This window comes from Rhopalosiphum padi, chromosome 4 (assembly GCF_020882245.1).
Source record: "Rhopalosiphum padi isolate XX-2018 chromosome 4, ASM2088224v1, whole genome shotgun sequence".
In the NCBI taxonomy this organism is placed as follows: Eukaryota; Metazoa; Arthropoda; class Insecta; order Hemiptera; family Aphididae; genus Rhopalosiphum; species Rhopalosiphum padi.
In genome coordinates this window covers 54738845-54755114 of record NC_083600.1, presented here as the reverse complement: position 1 = coordinate 54755114, position 16270 = coordinate 54738845, and the positions used below count along the sequence as shown (strand labels likewise).

Sequence of the window (16270 nt, the reverse complement as noted above, 5' to 3'; positions counted from 1 at the left end):
TGGCTAATAAGTAATAGGCAATAGCTTTAGTCGTCCGGTCGTCCCCGTGGTTTTAAGTTTTAACTGTATTTATGTCTGACTGTCCATCGTTAAAATACTGAATAGCAAATACAGTAATGCACATGTCACATGAACCGTGATTATATAGGGTTTACATTTACAAATTTACAATACAATTAAATCGACATTATGATTTTTGAAGGCTGTAGTAATTTTCGTACTAGAATAATTTTATCACTTTTAAGTGGTAAACCAGTTAAAATACGAAATATTCGATCGCAAGAAAATGAACCTGGACTAAAAGGTAAAAATACATTTTTGAAACATGACATTTCTTAAATTAATAACTGCCTTAACAATTTTAGTGTTTGAAGTAAATTTTTTACGTTTGGTCGACAAATTAACTAATGGTACTAATTTGGATGTCAATGAGACTGGTACTGACTTGTATTTTCAACCTGGTTTACTTGTTGGTGGTGTAATAGATCATGAATGTTGTAAATTACGAGGCATAGGATATTACTTGGAATTAATTATTATGATTGCACCTTATTGTAAAAAAGGAATACAAGCCACACTTAAAGGAGTCACTAATAATCAAGTAAATTATAAAATCTGTTTATATATTCAATTAAAAGTACAAATATTTACATATTTTTAAAGAAAGATCCATCAGTTGATGCTTTCAAGGCTGGAGCATTAACAATTTTACAAAGAATATTGTTACTAGCTACTGATGCCAGTATGGAAATTAAAAAACGTGGCATGGAACCAGATGGCGGAGGTGAAATATATTTTTCTTGTGAACCCGTTAAATATACTAAAGCATTACAAGTAAGGCTATTATTTATTTTATGTATGTATAAAAGATTTATTGTTTATGTATAGTTAACAGATTTTGGAAAAATAAAAAAAATAAGAGGAACATTTTTCTCATTAAGAGTATCACCATCAATTTCCAATCGGATGGTAGAAAAGGCTAAATCTGTCATGCTTAAATTTATTCCTGATGTATATTTTACGGTAGATCATCCTAAAGGAAAGCTCTGTGGAAAATCTCCCGGTTTTGGTGCAAATATTGTCGCATCAACAACTAATGGAATAATATTAACTGCTGATAGCGTGTCACTTCCATTTACTGGCCAAAGAACCACTGCAGAAGAAGTAGCCGAAAATGTAGCATCAGCTATGCTTGAAGAGATTTGGCGTGGAGGTTGCATAGACTCTTCATTCCAATCCATTGTACTCCTTTACATGGCTCTTAGACAAAAAGATGTATCTCATGTTGTATTAGGACCGTTATCACCTTACACGTAAGTTCAATTAGTTAAATTATTAAAACTAATAATATTAACCAAAAAAATTGATTACTTTTATAAACAATTTTAGGATTCAATTTTTAAGGCATTTGAAAGAATTTTTTGGGATATCATTTAAATTAGAACCATATATTGATTCTCAAAATGATGACTTAAGCCAAGGCTGTGATTCAAAAATTTTAGTAACTGGAGTTGGTATTGGTTACAATAAACTTGTTTAAAATAAAAAACAACATATTTTTTACAGAAAAATGTATTTCATTTAAATTTAATATTATAGACTTTAATAACAGGAAAAAACAATCCTGAACTTATGTCTAGTATCTTTACAATATTTTGATATTATTTTACTTATCAAAGAACTGATGGGTACTGATCTAGTTAACACCCGTCAAGAAAGTATTCCCTGGCCACTTACATTTTTCGTATTTTCAGTATATTATATATTATATATTTCAGTGATACCATTGACTGAATAACTGAAATAGGTAGTCCATTATATTAAATTCGGTACCCACTGTTCTTATAAGATTAATTTTAGTGTGTATTTTACCAAACATTTTTAAAATATCCAATAAGTGATTTTTACTAGAATACATTACGTATGTAATTTTTGTACCTCTTTTATCTTGTAATAAATGATTGGAACATCAAAAATATGAGAGATGTAAGCAATGAACACCAACTAAACCTGTGTGATGTCAACTATACCAATATTAATTTGTGTGGTAAAGCTATTTTAAGAATTTAAATTTACTCATAATTAGATACTATTAATTTTGGTATAATAACATATAATTTTACATTTATACTAGTACTACATAAAACTTATACTTTAAAACAGTTAGATATTCATTGATTAGTATCTACAACATGGATATAATATATCTGTTAATAGACATCCGACATGGTTTGTAAGGATTAGGTTATTAGAAATATAGTAAAGTAGTAAAGAAAATGTTAACCATGTTTTCATTTGGTACACTTAATAAAGATAACTCATTGAATACTAACAACACCTACATGGCTATTTATTATAATTTATTACTTTTAACTTTGAATTTATTACATGTATTAATACTTAATGCTACACAATGTACATATTGGTACAGCTTTTAGAACAACTTAACTCCTCTGGACCAGGGATGGCTAACCCTCGGCCCGCGAGATTTATCAAACATTACAAAAAAAATTATTTTTGTTCCAATAGAATATTCTGGAATGCCCGCACAACTCAGTATCCGTATTATTAACAACGTAACCTAAGTTATTTTATAATAATAATTAATTCTGTTTAATTTTTACTCAAAATTTTTTTTGTATTGGGGCATAATACTAAATTAATTTTATATGTGGCCTGCAGGATTGTAATGTATTTCCAAAGTGGCTCCCAAGATCATTTGAGTTGGCCACCTTTGCTCTAGAGTGTAGACTAACTACCTTAACTGGCTACCAGCATCAAACTAGTTATACTCTTATACTTACATGCAGTCTTGTAAAAAGTATTCAAATACTAATACTAGTATTCCCATGAAAAAGTATTAAAAATACTTGTAAAATAATGTATTTTACGAATACTCACAAACTATATAAATACAAGTATTATTTTTAATTTTTACAAATTTACATACCCAAACTGTACTTAATACTGTACATTTTAAAAATTTTACAATCAATTCTCTGAAGATATTTAGAGATAATAACATGTTGACCCAAAACAGTTAAAATATGTTCTTGAGTCAATTTTTTTTGAAATTTTTATCTAATATTTTTTTTAATATTTAAAATTTTACTATTTACCTATTTTTAAAAGAAATTGATAAAACTGATTTATTTATAATATTTAAGTAAGTATTTAAATTTTGTTAAAAATACTTCTAAAATGTATTCATAATACTTAAAAAATTGTATTTGGAATACCATAAATATATTTAAATACTAGTATCCAAATACTTTACAAGACTGCTTACATGATAGAAAAGGACATTGTCACTTGCTAAATGAGAAATGATCTGGTTTATCAACAATATTATAATGAAAAATATTAAAGTTAACAACAGATATTTAATAATAATGTATATAATTATCTAATTTACCACTTTTATCAAAAAGTAATAGTATTATGTGTATTTTATAAAAAGATTTATAGCAATAAACACAAATGATGGCTTAACATAATGTAAAACCCCAATAATTAACATGATATTAATGTAATAATGTTATGTGATACACATATTGCCTATGCTTAACAGTTAAAATTAATGTAAAAAGTCATTATCAAATAATTTTATGTGACTAATGACTATTGTAACTAGACCACTGTTACATTAAGAAATTTGTCGCCTACAAGCTGGACATTTGCCGCTGTCTCAAATTATAATATAATATTATAAATATATTATTTTCAAGTGCGGCATATTTGCTGCTCCAATCACCAGTATACTTTGCCTGTAGGGTAATCTAGCGCTGCTGAACCTGTATAGTTTATTGTTTACTTCATTATTTAGTTAGTGGCAGTCGCATTTTTCGACTGTTCTGTGGTTTTTCAATTTTGCCGGTGATCCGCGGGCACGGATATAGATATATCTATCGCTAGATAACAATTTCATCTCCTTATCTCATGTCTTCATGGTTATCACTGCTCTATTACAATATCCGCAATGTCGTAGTGTCGTTAAGTATAATATACTGTATAAAGTATTTTATTTTATTTAAAATAAAGTAATTATATATATAGTGATATTTAGTATACTTTTCTTAAATTGGCCTTACGTTTGCGTTTCACATCGAACGTGTTAATTGCCACTGTGATGTTCAAATTATTTTCATCAGTTACTACCATGCAATCGAGAGTATTGGTCGGAATAAGAAGTTTATCGACATCTGGAGGACCATTACTTTTCCGTTCATCTGTACCGATGTTTGCTGAGCCATTGAAAAAAAAGAAACGTTTGGATCCACAAATATTAAAAGCTAGAGAGGATAGAAAACGTAAAAAAATAGAAAAATCAATTAGAAAATTGGAAAAGGTGAAGTAAATTTAATGTTGAGACATTAACTTATCTATAAAATATGCTACAGCATTCTAAACTTTTAAAGTATAATTTAAATTTAAATGAATAAGTACTTACACCTTTTTTTAAACCAATTATGCATTTTAATGTTAGATAACAACAGTAGTAAAAAAAAAGTAGTGTTAACTTTTATATACAATTTACAACTCTGTGTAAATTGAGTTTTTAAAATTGCACTATATATATAGATGATTTAAAAATTTTCCAAGAGGGAGGGTGCATATAATACAAAGTAATGTACCTAGATCCTATTGGCGATTAATGATTTTTATTAATTTGTATTTTTGATATAATATCTTATTTTTTATTTCATTTGGCTTTCATTTCACCTTTGCCCCCTCCCCTGTGTTTATGCTTTAATAATGGGTACTACATTAAAGAATATTTCAGTCAAAAATCTTATATATATATTATATATATATATACATATACATATACGGGTTGTCCCACGAAGATCTGACAAATGAAATAACTTTTGTTCTAATCAATGTAGTTTTTATAAAATTTCTAATAAATATAATTTATAGGCAGTTGCATTACATTTTTTTATTTTTTAATACTGAAAATAAAAAACTTAAAAATTGATTAAAAAAAATTTAGATGATAAAAACGTTTATTTAAGTCGAGTGGCTGATTTTTTATAATTTTTTTAAATATCAATATTCTCATTAAGTAAGTTACAATCTAGTTTATGTAAAACAATAAAAAAATAGTTAGATTTTAACACGCACCTACTCGTATTTGAAAATGTGCATATATATTTTTTGAAATTATAATGTTTTTAACATAAACTAGATCATAATTTACCTAACGAGAATATTGATATTTTAAAAAATTATAAAAAATCAGCCACTTGACTTAAATACATTTTTTTACCATTTAAATTGTTTTTTAAATTAGATTTACAAATTGGCTATTTTGAATATTTTGGAAATTTTTTTAATCAATTTTTAAGTTTTTTATTTTTGGTATTAAAAAATAAAAAAATGTATACTAAAAATGTAATGCAAGTGCCTGTGAATTATATTTAAAAGAAATTTTGTAAAAATATTGATTAAAACAAAAGTGATTCCATTATTTAATTTGACAGATCTCTGTGGGACACCATGTATATATTAGATTTCCCACTATCCCTTTGTAAAAAATATTTACTGTAAGTACATACTTTTTATAGAAAAATTTATTTTAATTATTATTGGTTTGTTCTATAGATATGCAATTTATTTTAACGACATACTTTATCTTATTTTTTACATAATTATAATAACTACTATATGAACTTGATTAGTTAAGCATAAAACAAAACACAATAGTACGCTACTGGTTTGTGTTCTTTAATTATACATCATTATACGAAAAAAAAATAATATATGTAATATGTATAAATAATAAATATACAAGTTTATTGATTGGCACTAAGACTTATAAAAATAATTGTACATGTTGTTTCTATGAATATTAACATTTGAATTCTGTATAATTTAAGGTATCCAAAACGTTAAAACCTATTGATGAGGTACAATTAATGGCTTCATTATCCAATGAACTTGACAGTCGTCAGAGACCAACTATAGTGCATAGTAATGATAAGCTTGAGAAACAAATAGATGCAGCAAAGGCCTGGTCAATGTATAAACACGATGAACACTTTTTTAATCTTCAAGTTATCAATGACCTAGAGTATTCACAGCAACGTGCATTGAATGAGTTACGTGAAGTTTCTGAAGATTTGTATCTTGCAGCTGTTGATATTGATGAATCCTTATTGACATATGAACTAACTGGACCAGTAGAAACTCCTCCAATTGAAAACTACCAAAGTCCTGATGGAGAATATATTGATATTTCAAAAAAATGGGACTAAAACAATGTAATTTAAATTTAAAACTATGCATGAAAGATTTGAGTACCTAAATAAAGGATTAGATTCTATAATAATTGAGATATATTCATGAATTTTGAAAAATTTGGATCATTTCACTGTCATAATTTATTAATCCCAACTTGGTCTTGTTTATCATGTAATTTGTTTTTATTATTAAAATGTACTCATAATATAAAAATATTTATGATCAACATTTTATCACAACAAATATTACAAATAAATTCTGAAATATGCAATTAATTTTTTAAAAAAAGGTCAAAGTAATTCATTGTTTAAATATTTGGTCATTATTTATTTTATTTAAATAAATAAAAATGCATTCATAAAATCTATGTGCTTAATTTAAAATTTAAACCATACAATTTTATTGTTGTTTTATAATGTATAATATATATGTATCATGTATATATTTGTATTTAAATGAAGTATGAAAAATAGAAAGTTAAATTTAATATTACAGTGTTATAAATAGTTAAATACTTTTTAATATATTTATAGGAACAAAGTGTTAAATACTAAAATTAAAATTTATAATAAATATTTCAAAATCATGATGCACGGTTATGTGAATAATAAGTTATAAAGCTATTGTAACTATACAATTTTAACTATATAAAATAATAGTAAACAATACTTTAAAGTATGAATAACTGACTTTCTTAAAATATTTAGATTAGTAAAATACTAAAATAGTAATAATTATCTAAATCTCTATTATATCTTACTTGGAACAACAAACCCATACAATAAAACTTTTTAAAACTGAAAGGTTTCAAAAACAAGCTTATTATACATGATTATTTTGGAATATAAATAATTGTAATTAGTTTATACATTGATTATCGATAATATTGCTTTAATGACAGATGCTGCAGCTAAGGAGGCATAAGGTTGCCATTCGTTTTTTACCGATCCATCTTTATAGTCTGAAATGCCTCTAACAATAGCATAAGAATGACAATAGTTTCCCATTAAGGATCCCATTACAGAGTCAAATTCTGAATCCATAGCCAGCAATTTGTACTCGGTAGTAAATTTTTGTCTTGTAAACGCATTTGATATAACACTTTGACCACCGCCAATAGGACCTACATGTATTCTTGTACCTCTAAAATTATAAACATCAGATAACAGTTAAAAAATAACTTAAATAATAATTATTATCGAACATACAAATCATTGTCCTTATCATTACAAATGGGATGAGTAATTTCAATTAATTCTGTTCCACCAATATACATTTGAAGTTTGTCAGAATCAGCCGGTGGTCGTTTAAAATCAGATTCATTATCAGTTTTTTGTTTTTCTATCTTATTCAAAGCTTCGCTTAAATATATATCCCATAAAGGCTTTTTGTCAATTGATTTTACCTGTTGAATAAACTTTTGTACGTGTGAAATTATACTCAATTTAAATAATTAAATCTTTCTTACTTCTGTTTGTAATTTCATTGCAGCTATTTGTATATCAAATATTTTTGGATTATATTGATGACAATGGAATTTCATGTTTCCATTTTCATTTGAGACATTTTTGCAGTATGTATAAACAGCTCTAATAAATAATAAAATTATTAGGTTGATTTTTATGTGCGGTCACAGTGTAATATTGTTTTGTTACTTTTGGTTGTTTCCACAATGAGAAACAACTACGTCTCCTAGTTTTACATGTTTGTCATAACTTGTATAATGTGGTACACCACCACCAGCACCACAAACAAAAACATGTTCAACTTTTTGAAATGTCCCTATAAAATATTTTTGTTTAATGACATTAAAGTGTTAAGATGGAAATTAAAATAATAACCTAATAAGCGAGTTATTGCATTTCCGGCTGCTATTGTAGCTTCTCTGCTTGATCCCAATGCAGGAAGTTTGGTACAAACTACACTGTGGTTTCCCATTTTTCCTATCGTATAAACATTTGATTCTCCTAAAAAACAAGAAAATTTAAACTTATTTAATAGTGAATCTTTACTTCATACATTAGATATTATTTTTATTGTTTCAACATAACATAATATATATCGTAACTCGGGGGTAGGGTTCTCAATTTCTGTCGTTTCTGACTCCCTAATAACTCCATGGCTACGCTACTAATCATAACCCGTAGGTACAGTAAATGCTAATAATATTTAAAATAGCTAGCCTTATAGAGAGGATAATACTGTTTAATACTTAAAATATTAATAAAAAAAACTTTTTAGAAGTACAGTACAATTTTAGTTTACATTACAATACATATTAATTATTATATCAGTTTTTTTAAAATATATATTTATATATAGCTAGATATGCTTTTATTTTCATTTTTCTGAAAACTTATGGGCGAGGCTTGGAATATTTAGGTATTCAATACGAGAATACTAATTTGTAAACAGTTTAACCTTGTATTTATAAAACACTGAAAATTAACACACATTCATAACGATAATTTATTGTTAAACCTTGATATTACCTTCAGTGTTCAGTGCATAGGTACTTAGTAGTCAGTAGTACTTACCTAAACTTTCATTAGTCGCGGTCATATAATTTGTATAGACTTGGCAAAAGATACATTTAAAATATAAAATTTAATGTTATGTGTTCTTACCAACAGTGGTGTATCGTACAAATGTTTCTTTGTTTTCGATCAAAATATCAACAGCTACTTTTTCGCAATACTCTGCTGTTATAATGGCCACAGTTGGTTGCCGATTATATTGAATAATAGGAATTTGTTCTACAATCTTAAATAAATAAGTGACCATTTTATAAAGTATTCCAAAATAATATTAAAAATTAGAAAAAAATTAATTTATTATATTTTATTATATATACGATAGGTATCGTACTTTGTCATGAAGGACGACTCTTGTGTAACCGCCATCGACAGGCTTAACAATTCCAGACTGTTGTAGTTTTTCTAAATTTTCCTTTATGTCTGAGTTCTTCCATCCGTGTTTTCTTGATAAAAATAAGAATTACAGAATCTATAGTTAAACGATAACAATCTAATAAATAAAAAATAAGTTTTACTTGTTAATATCGTCAATAGTTAGTGGGTTAGGATATGAAGATTCGATCAATTCACGTAATTTAGTTGGTGATATATCCAAATTTAATGTCGAGCTTTCAACAGAAACTATAAAAACATTTATAGATTGACTTATTAATATAAATTGATGAATTATTATTGTTGAAAATTGTACCTTGATCTACAGGTCTTATTGATGTTCTTTCTAACTGCTTTAATTCAATTTCAAGTTTTGAGATACATTTGTAGCCTTTGTGCATTAAAGTTAATAATCTTTTTACAAAACCTACATAATCTATAAATATAAAAATATAATATGTGGCTATATGAAATAAATTTTTACTTGAGGATTATTAATAGTAATAATCATAAAAATAAAATACCAAGAGGAAATTGATCTGGTAATATTAAGTCTTGAAAGAATTGAGATGCCACTGCTAATGCGTCCACCGTTTTATCTCCATTACACCAAAATCTTATGGTACGTCTTTCTTTGGTGTGTAAACCCGTTTGACCATTTACTAGAAACACGCAGAACTGAACCGATGTATCTGCGGGTGTTTCGTCTAGAATATCTATTGTGACGCACTATAGTTATATATATTATATTATATATATTTTAATTCTATCTCTCTCTAAATATATATATATATATACACATTTACCGTATTTTCTAATTTTGCTGATCACGATGCCGCTGTGTTCTCCGCCAGCTAAATATTCATTCTTTTCATTGTGCTCATTGTTGTTATCTGCTTGGCGTTCGACTACGAGTACTGTTGATGTGAGCGTTTTAGACTTTGTTATTAAAACCACTCTATCTGATATAAAAAAATATATGTATTTATTTCATTTTTAACATAACAATATGATATTATGTAATATATAATTATTTATTTTATAGCTGTGACTATGAGTATATATAATGTTTTGAGTCGTTTACGTGTTATACTACTCAGACACTCAGTACTCACTATTTCTAAACGGTTTTGATATAGTAAATAATTTAAAAAGCCATTTTTTTCATATCAGGATAATTTAAAGAACAGTTGTTTAAATGGGTTAAATCGTATTGGATTTATTATGTAATTTTTAATAATAATAAAAATATTAAATAATAGCCCGAACAATTTCATTTTAAATAATATATATAGATAATAATCATATAATATTATATTTTTGAATAAGAACGTAACCAGAAGAAAGTATACAAATAAAGAATTTTATATTGATTAATTTTCTATAGTCATTTTTAATTATTAATTTCAATATTTTTTTTAGTAAAGATATTTTTTGGAATTTTTAAGGTGCATATTTTGATCGTTTTTAGTACATTCAATTCACAGTGACACATTCCTGCTTATTATATAGAGGGTGATTCTTTTATACATTCATTATTTCGTGAATTATTGAATTTTTTTCAAAATATTTTGTATCATGCTTTTCAAATTATTATTTTTCGTTAATTTTTTAGCAAGGTATAGCTTTTTTCAAAGTTTGGCGGTTTTCGATTTTTATAATACGTCGATAATAGATAATAAAAGGTATACATTTTCATATGTAATAAACTCGTTATCGACTATCGACGCAGTGATGAACTTTGTACTTGTAGTTATAACAACGCCTCACAGCCGTAGTAACCGTTATAGGATGAGCACCTAAAAACCTCAAACCACCCAACTTTGAGCAACTTCGAGCAACTCACTAACGTTAAAATTTATAAAAAAAAAAATAGCACTATTATTTTATGTCATTTTATAATTTTAAATACTGTAGGTTACCATTTGAAAATCAAAAGTTGATAGTGGTTTCACAATTAAATAAAAGGGCGAAAAAAATAAAAAAATTTGAAATGTTTGAGAAAAGCATGATACAAAATATTTTGAAAAAAAGTCAATACTTGAAGAAATAATGAATGTATACTGAAAAAAAACACTCAGTATATTATATTATATATATAGATTGTATACAATATATTTTTAAATTTAAAAATATTTTAAATGATTTTTTAATTCTTTCATTCAAATTCAAAAGTCAGTTCATTATACTATGATGTTCAGGGAGAGAACATACGGCTGCCCGACGAAAATCAGTGTTCTTGCGTATCCCCACTCGAAACCCTGTCAACGAGACCGGTTCGATTATGACGAAATGTCACGTGAGGATACGTAGGATCGTTCTCTCACTTAACATGGTATTATAGCCGTATAGGTATCTATTATCTTGTCACCGTAGGAATGTGACTATCAAAAATTTATATTAAAAAACAATTTAATCAGTATTTATATTAAAAAAAATTCAATCAGTATTTATATTTATGTATGACATTGACATGTGTATGTATATTGTGTATATGTATTTAATAATTATCATTAGATACAAAAGATAAATTCATAATGAAATTGAATTTTTCTGTACATTTTAATAGTGAAATAATAAAAGTCAATTCCAAATTGTTATACAATTAGTAAAGTAATTTTCTTAAAATGCATATTATATATGCACAAATGTGTCGAATAAACAATTAAAAAACTTTTTCCAATGGAAATTAAGCGTAGAGAACATAGTAATTTATTAATTTAGATTTTAAAATGCATTTCCTAATCTTTTATTAGCTGCTGCGTTAGTGCGTTCTTATTCAGAATATTATTAAGTTGTTGAAATTATTATGTTAATAGTTCAAATATTAACAATTATTTTCAAATTAAATGATATAATAGAAACATAGATAGAAAAAATTTAAAAGTAGTTTTAAGTTGATATATATGTACATTGTACATAATGCATAATATTAATGATAAGAAATGGAATTTTAAAACTGCCTAAATGATTGAAATTCTATTAAAAATATGATTTTGTTATTGGTAGTAGATACATACTTTTTAACTATGCAAAATAAATTAAGAAAGTTAAAAATATTGATTGTTTTAGACTTTTAGAGTTTAAGTACTTATAAATGTACAATTAAATATGTTAATGTTTAATTCAAAATAATTGTCCTCTTTTTAAATAGGTATAGGTATATAATACATTAAAACTGTAATATGCACAACTATATTGAGTAATAATTTTATATTATTACAATAATGGAAAGTACTTACCTTGATTAGTCATTATGCTTAATATATATTTAAAACTGATGTCACTTCTGAAAAAAAAGTTTTAAATGTACATTAGACTAATTTATGAATCACGTGTTTACCAAAATATGTAGTAAAAAGTTATTTTGGTATTTTAGTAAGTATGAATAAATTTAAACATTTTTTTTTATCATTATAATGATGGATTTTGTTTAAAATGCTATCGATTATATAACTGATTTTATTTCTATGATTTTTTTACAATACAATTATTTATGAAACTAACCTTTCTAAGTGAGGCATATGAATGTTAAAGCTTAAATTAAAAATCATTTTATTTATTTTTAAGTACAAATTATATTGAAATGAACAATATGAAAATGAGCATTATATCATCGATACTATAATATTTTTGTTAAAAAGGGTCGTTTTAAGGGTTTGACTTTAATTTGATCAAATATTTTGGTACCTGGTACCATATGGGTACGAGCTAAAATACATACTATATATATACTTACATTCGAGTTTATAAAATAGGCTAAATAAATAAACGAATGATATTTCTATATATATTTCTATATTCATAGTATAAATAGGTACCTAAGTTAATGTTTATTATATCCTACATTATGTAACGATAAGTCTTTAACTAGTTTAACTTACATCTATAAAAATGTACTGTATAATATATACATATAGGTACTCACATTTATAATAATATAAAGCTGGTAGCCCATAGGCAATAATCCAATAGCAAAACGACGACTAATATAGCAGCGTATTGTTTGCCCTCCAGTACAGTCGACTGCTAAGTTAAACGATCAACTGTATTATGACACACATTTATCAACGTAGTAATACAGGATTCACTGCTTCCGACATTGTTACGAATCAATTGCAAAGCGACTGTGTCACGGTTATATTATTATTATTATATACATATATACATTGGTGGGAGTAGGCAATATGTTTCGTCAATGACTAGAGGATATGACAAGGTATTACAAGAAAAAGAGGGAATGAAAAACGTTGTATAATAAATAAAAATAACAAGAATATTATATGTTTACAGACGTACAGTTATCAGTGTATAGAGCATATTAGCCATCACAAATGGAAGGGGTTATCTAGAGCATAGTATGCATGAACGTTATAATGCAGGCGTACAGCGTTAGAATTTTCTGTGTATGCTGAAATGTATAATTTAAATACACTTTAATTTTGTTTAAATCATTATTCATTAATTATTAGAAAAAAATCTAATTTATTACTTTAAAGAGAAGAATAATATTGTATTAGAAACATTCATTTTATCCAGAAAAAATATATAAGCGTATATCACATACGTATTGTGAGTTTATACCATTGGACGTCATAAATCTAAAATAATTGGTAATATGTATAATTAAATAAATGTAGTGACGCCTGAAAACCAAATGCAAAAGACCAACAAAATGAAAATGAAACATAGCATTTCAAGGATGATGGCCATATGGTTTATATAATACTTCTGTAATACGTATTATAGTCAAGCTTTGTACATCTATATCTATTAATACAATTATTGAATTATTCTCCTCTTGTTGCAAATTTATATACTAGTTTATAGTGGATGATTTAAGGGTTCAAATAAAGTTAGTAAATCCATAAAGTGAGCTTCGTACACAATTATCAGTAAAAAACTTTTCTCCATTTTACAAAACCGCTCGTTTCACTCGTGAGAAATAAAAAACAGCAAATATTTATTTTATAATTTATAGTAACACATTTTTAAATTAAAACAAAAACAAAATTAATAATAAGTAGGTACAACAGGTACATACAATTAAATAAAAATATTATAGTTGAGAACTTCCACGAACTTTAGCCTTGGAAAACTTGTTGATAAAATCATTCATAATATCAATGTGTTATGCTGCTTCATACTCCATTGAAAGTAAGGCTAAATGAGTTGTTCGATTTTGAACTATAGTTGAACGAAGATATTTTTTTATCTTCTTAGTTCACTCATAGCTCTTTCAGTAATTACACTTCTAATGAGTAATGTTAAAAATATTTTTAAAGCGTTTCTATTTGGGGAAATACATTAGACAATAAATCTTTTAAAATTATTTTATTATTAAAAAATGGTAAATTATATTCCAGTTTGCAATATACATTTTATTTTTTTAGTCAAAATTTAAAATCAACTTTTTAATTGAAGACTTAGGGGCAACAACGAGACATCTCCATTTTTTGGACAAAATCATTCAATAGAAAAAAAAATTTCTATTGTTTAGTGCAACAATCGGACAAGTCTAGTTACCATGTTTAATATTACGGCGAATCAACAAGATACTTATATCCAAACACTAATTCATTATGGTGCAACAACAACACGATATGTCTAAACAAATGTTTATTGCTTCCTTAAATTATTATTAAAAGTTAAGCATTATATCTATAACTCTGTAAGTGCATATGTTGTATGTACCCTAAAATTAAAATCTACCATATTTTAAAAAATTCTAAATTTTTTTTTGTTTATTGAACAATTATAAAAAAAGACATGTCTGATTATTACCTCAAGTCTTCAATTTAGGTGGGCCTCAGGACACAATTTAGGAGAGGGCCCTGTCGGCATTTGCCGACTAAACGACTGTTAAATCCACCACTGCTAGTTTATTACATTGTGTAATGTCATTAGTCATTAGTAATGACTCATTACATTTATAATATATTGGTATATATGTATAATATGTAATTAAGTCATGGATTTTTAGACTCTATAGTATAAGTTTATTTCAAAGGTTTTAAATTTCAATCATAAATAGTATACTGTAATCAATTTATTTAATATAATGACAAGCATAATAATGTTATTATATGATGTATATTTTTACATACAATTTCGTTGGTTTTGTAGAAAAAAATTTACATTTTTAATTTTCAGAAATTTTTTTTGCATATTATTACACGTAATACTTGTAGTTTTTCAAGAAAAAATGTAATAATATTTTCTACTTTAAAATAGTGAAACAATACATTGCTATTGGTTATAATGGTTATAATATAGTTCTTATCTAGATAAGAAATGCATGATTTTTATTAAGTATTTATTTGAATAATAAAAAGTATAGTTACACGGCGTTTTAGATATGCTATTTAGATACAGTACTATTGTGGGTTTTTTACAGTATTTTCTAAGTTAGTAATTTAGTTATTTGGTTATAACTTAGTTTATATTATTAATTTTATAATATATCAATCAATGATTATATCAAACAACGATATAAATAATAAGCATACGATTGGGGAAATAAGTAAACAACACGAATAACGGCAGAACGCAATTTTAGGTAAGTGCTAATTTTAGTTATTTTATGGTCAACTAATAGAATTAACGTTTGAAAGTGAAAGCGACCCATTACTCATTAGTCTCAGATTGGCTACTATATATAATTATGTTAAAGTGAGACAATCTGATAATATTGAATCCGATTTCCGATTATTTATGATTATGAGTATAATGGATTGAAAAAATTCATAAAAGTATACATTATAGTAAATATTTACAGTACTTATATATTTTATGGGGTTAAATAAATGTATTACAAAATTAATAAGAATATAATCACTAATATAATCAGGGATTGGAAAGTTACAAACAATTTTTATAATTTACTCGGTTTCCGTTCCAATTTCTAATTAGGTTCTTTAAAAAAAAAAAATAGATAGGTATCTATACTTGTTTTCAAAACTACGGAACTCAGGTTCCAGTAAATATCGGTATTTAGAAGTGTATATTGAAAATTGGTACAATATCTACATATTATATTCTGTCTAGAGTCTAGATACGCCTATATGAGAGATTCCCAACCAGGTTGCCGCGAAATTATTTGAAATATATTTTTAGTC

At 26.0% G+C, this 16270-nt stretch overlaps 3 protein-coding genes across 4 annotated transcripts; 2 read left to right on the top strand and 1 right to left on the bottom strand.

The window, feature by feature from the left end:
• On the top strand, nt 1-1633 carry LOC132930406 (RNA 3'-terminal phosphate cyclase-like protein). Its single transcript, XM_060996267.1, has 5 exons — nt 1-304; nt 366-601; nt 664-834; nt 889-1313; nt 1390-1633. The coding sequence occupies exons 1-5, from the start codon at nt 190-192 to the stop codon at nt 1538-1540; spliced, it is 1098 nt and encodes a 365-aa protein (XP_060852250.1). The 5' UTR covers nt 1-189; the 3' UTR covers nt 1541-1633.
• A 2325-nt stretch (nt 1634-3958) lies between these two features.
• Nucleotides 3959-6331, top strand: LOC132928235 (large ribosomal subunit protein mL40). Its single transcript, XM_060992768.1, has 2 exons — nt 3959-4348; nt 5880-6331. The coding sequence occupies exons 1-2, from the start codon at nt 4130-4132 to the stop codon at nt 6255-6257; spliced, it is 597 nt and encodes a 198-aa protein (XP_060848751.1). The 5' UTR covers nt 3959-4129; the 3' UTR covers nt 6258-6331.
• A 744-nt stretch (nt 6332-7075) lies between these two features.
• On the bottom strand, nt 7076-13605 carry LOC132928233 (uncharacterized). 2 transcript variants are annotated; one of them, XM_060992764.1, is made up of 13 exons: nt 13081-13605; nt 12395-12441; nt 9959-10114; nt 9677-9868; nt 9469-9588; nt 9296-9401; nt 9112-9223; nt 8871-9006; nt 8085-8210; nt 7899-8025; nt 7712-7832; nt 7452-7660; nt 7076-7386 (listed from the first exon to the last, which is right to left on the bottom strand). In XM_060992764.1, exons 2-13 carry the CDS (start codon nt 12405-12407, stop codon nt 7107-7109), a joined length of 1698 nt encoding a protein of 565 aa, XP_060848747.1. In that variant the 5' UTR covers nt 12408-12441; nt 13081-13605; the 3' UTR covers nt 7076-7106. The 2 variants fall into 2 exon arrangements, with proteins under 2 accessions (XP_060848747.1, XP_060848748.1); XM_060992765.1 differs by having other exon boundaries at nt 7452-7648; nt 13081-13595.
• Nucleotides 13606-16270: the final 2665 nt, after the last annotated feature.

What these genes read in the sequence shown, in the direction of transcription:
- LOC132928233 (XM_060992764.1), bottom strand. An exon ending in ACTATTGACGATATTAACAA is followed by an intron (nt 9,224 to 9,295) that starts GTAAAACTTATT and finishes ATTTTTATCAAG; the next exon opens with AAAACACGGATGGAAGAACT. An exon ending in CATTGTGGAAACAACCAAAA is followed by an intron (nt 7,833 to 7,898) that starts GTAACAAAACAA and finishes ATTATTTATTAG; the next exon opens with AGCTGTTTATACATACTGCA.
- LOC132930406 (XM_060996267.1), top strand. Translation starts at nt 190, where the DNA reads ATGATTTTTGAAGGCTGTAGTAATTTTCGTACTAGAATAATTTTATCA. An exon ending in AAGGAGTCACTAATAATCAA is followed by an intron (nt 602 to 663) that starts GTAAATTATAAA and finishes ATATTTTTAAAG; the next exon opens with AAAGATCCATCAGTTGATGC. An exon ending in GGACCGTTATCACCTTACAC is followed by an intron (nt 1,314 to 1,389) that starts GTAAGTTCAATT and finishes AAACAATTTTAG; the next exon opens with GATTCAATTTTTAAGGCATT.
- LOC132928235 (XM_060992768.1), top strand. Translation starts at nt 4,130, where the DNA reads ATGTTCAAATTATTTTCATCAGTTACTACCATGCAATCGAGAGTATTG. An exon ending in CAATTAGAAAATTGGAAAAG is followed by an intron (nt 4,349 to 5,879) that starts GTGAAGTAAATT and finishes GTATAATTTAAG; the next exon opens with GTATCCAAAACGTTAAAACC.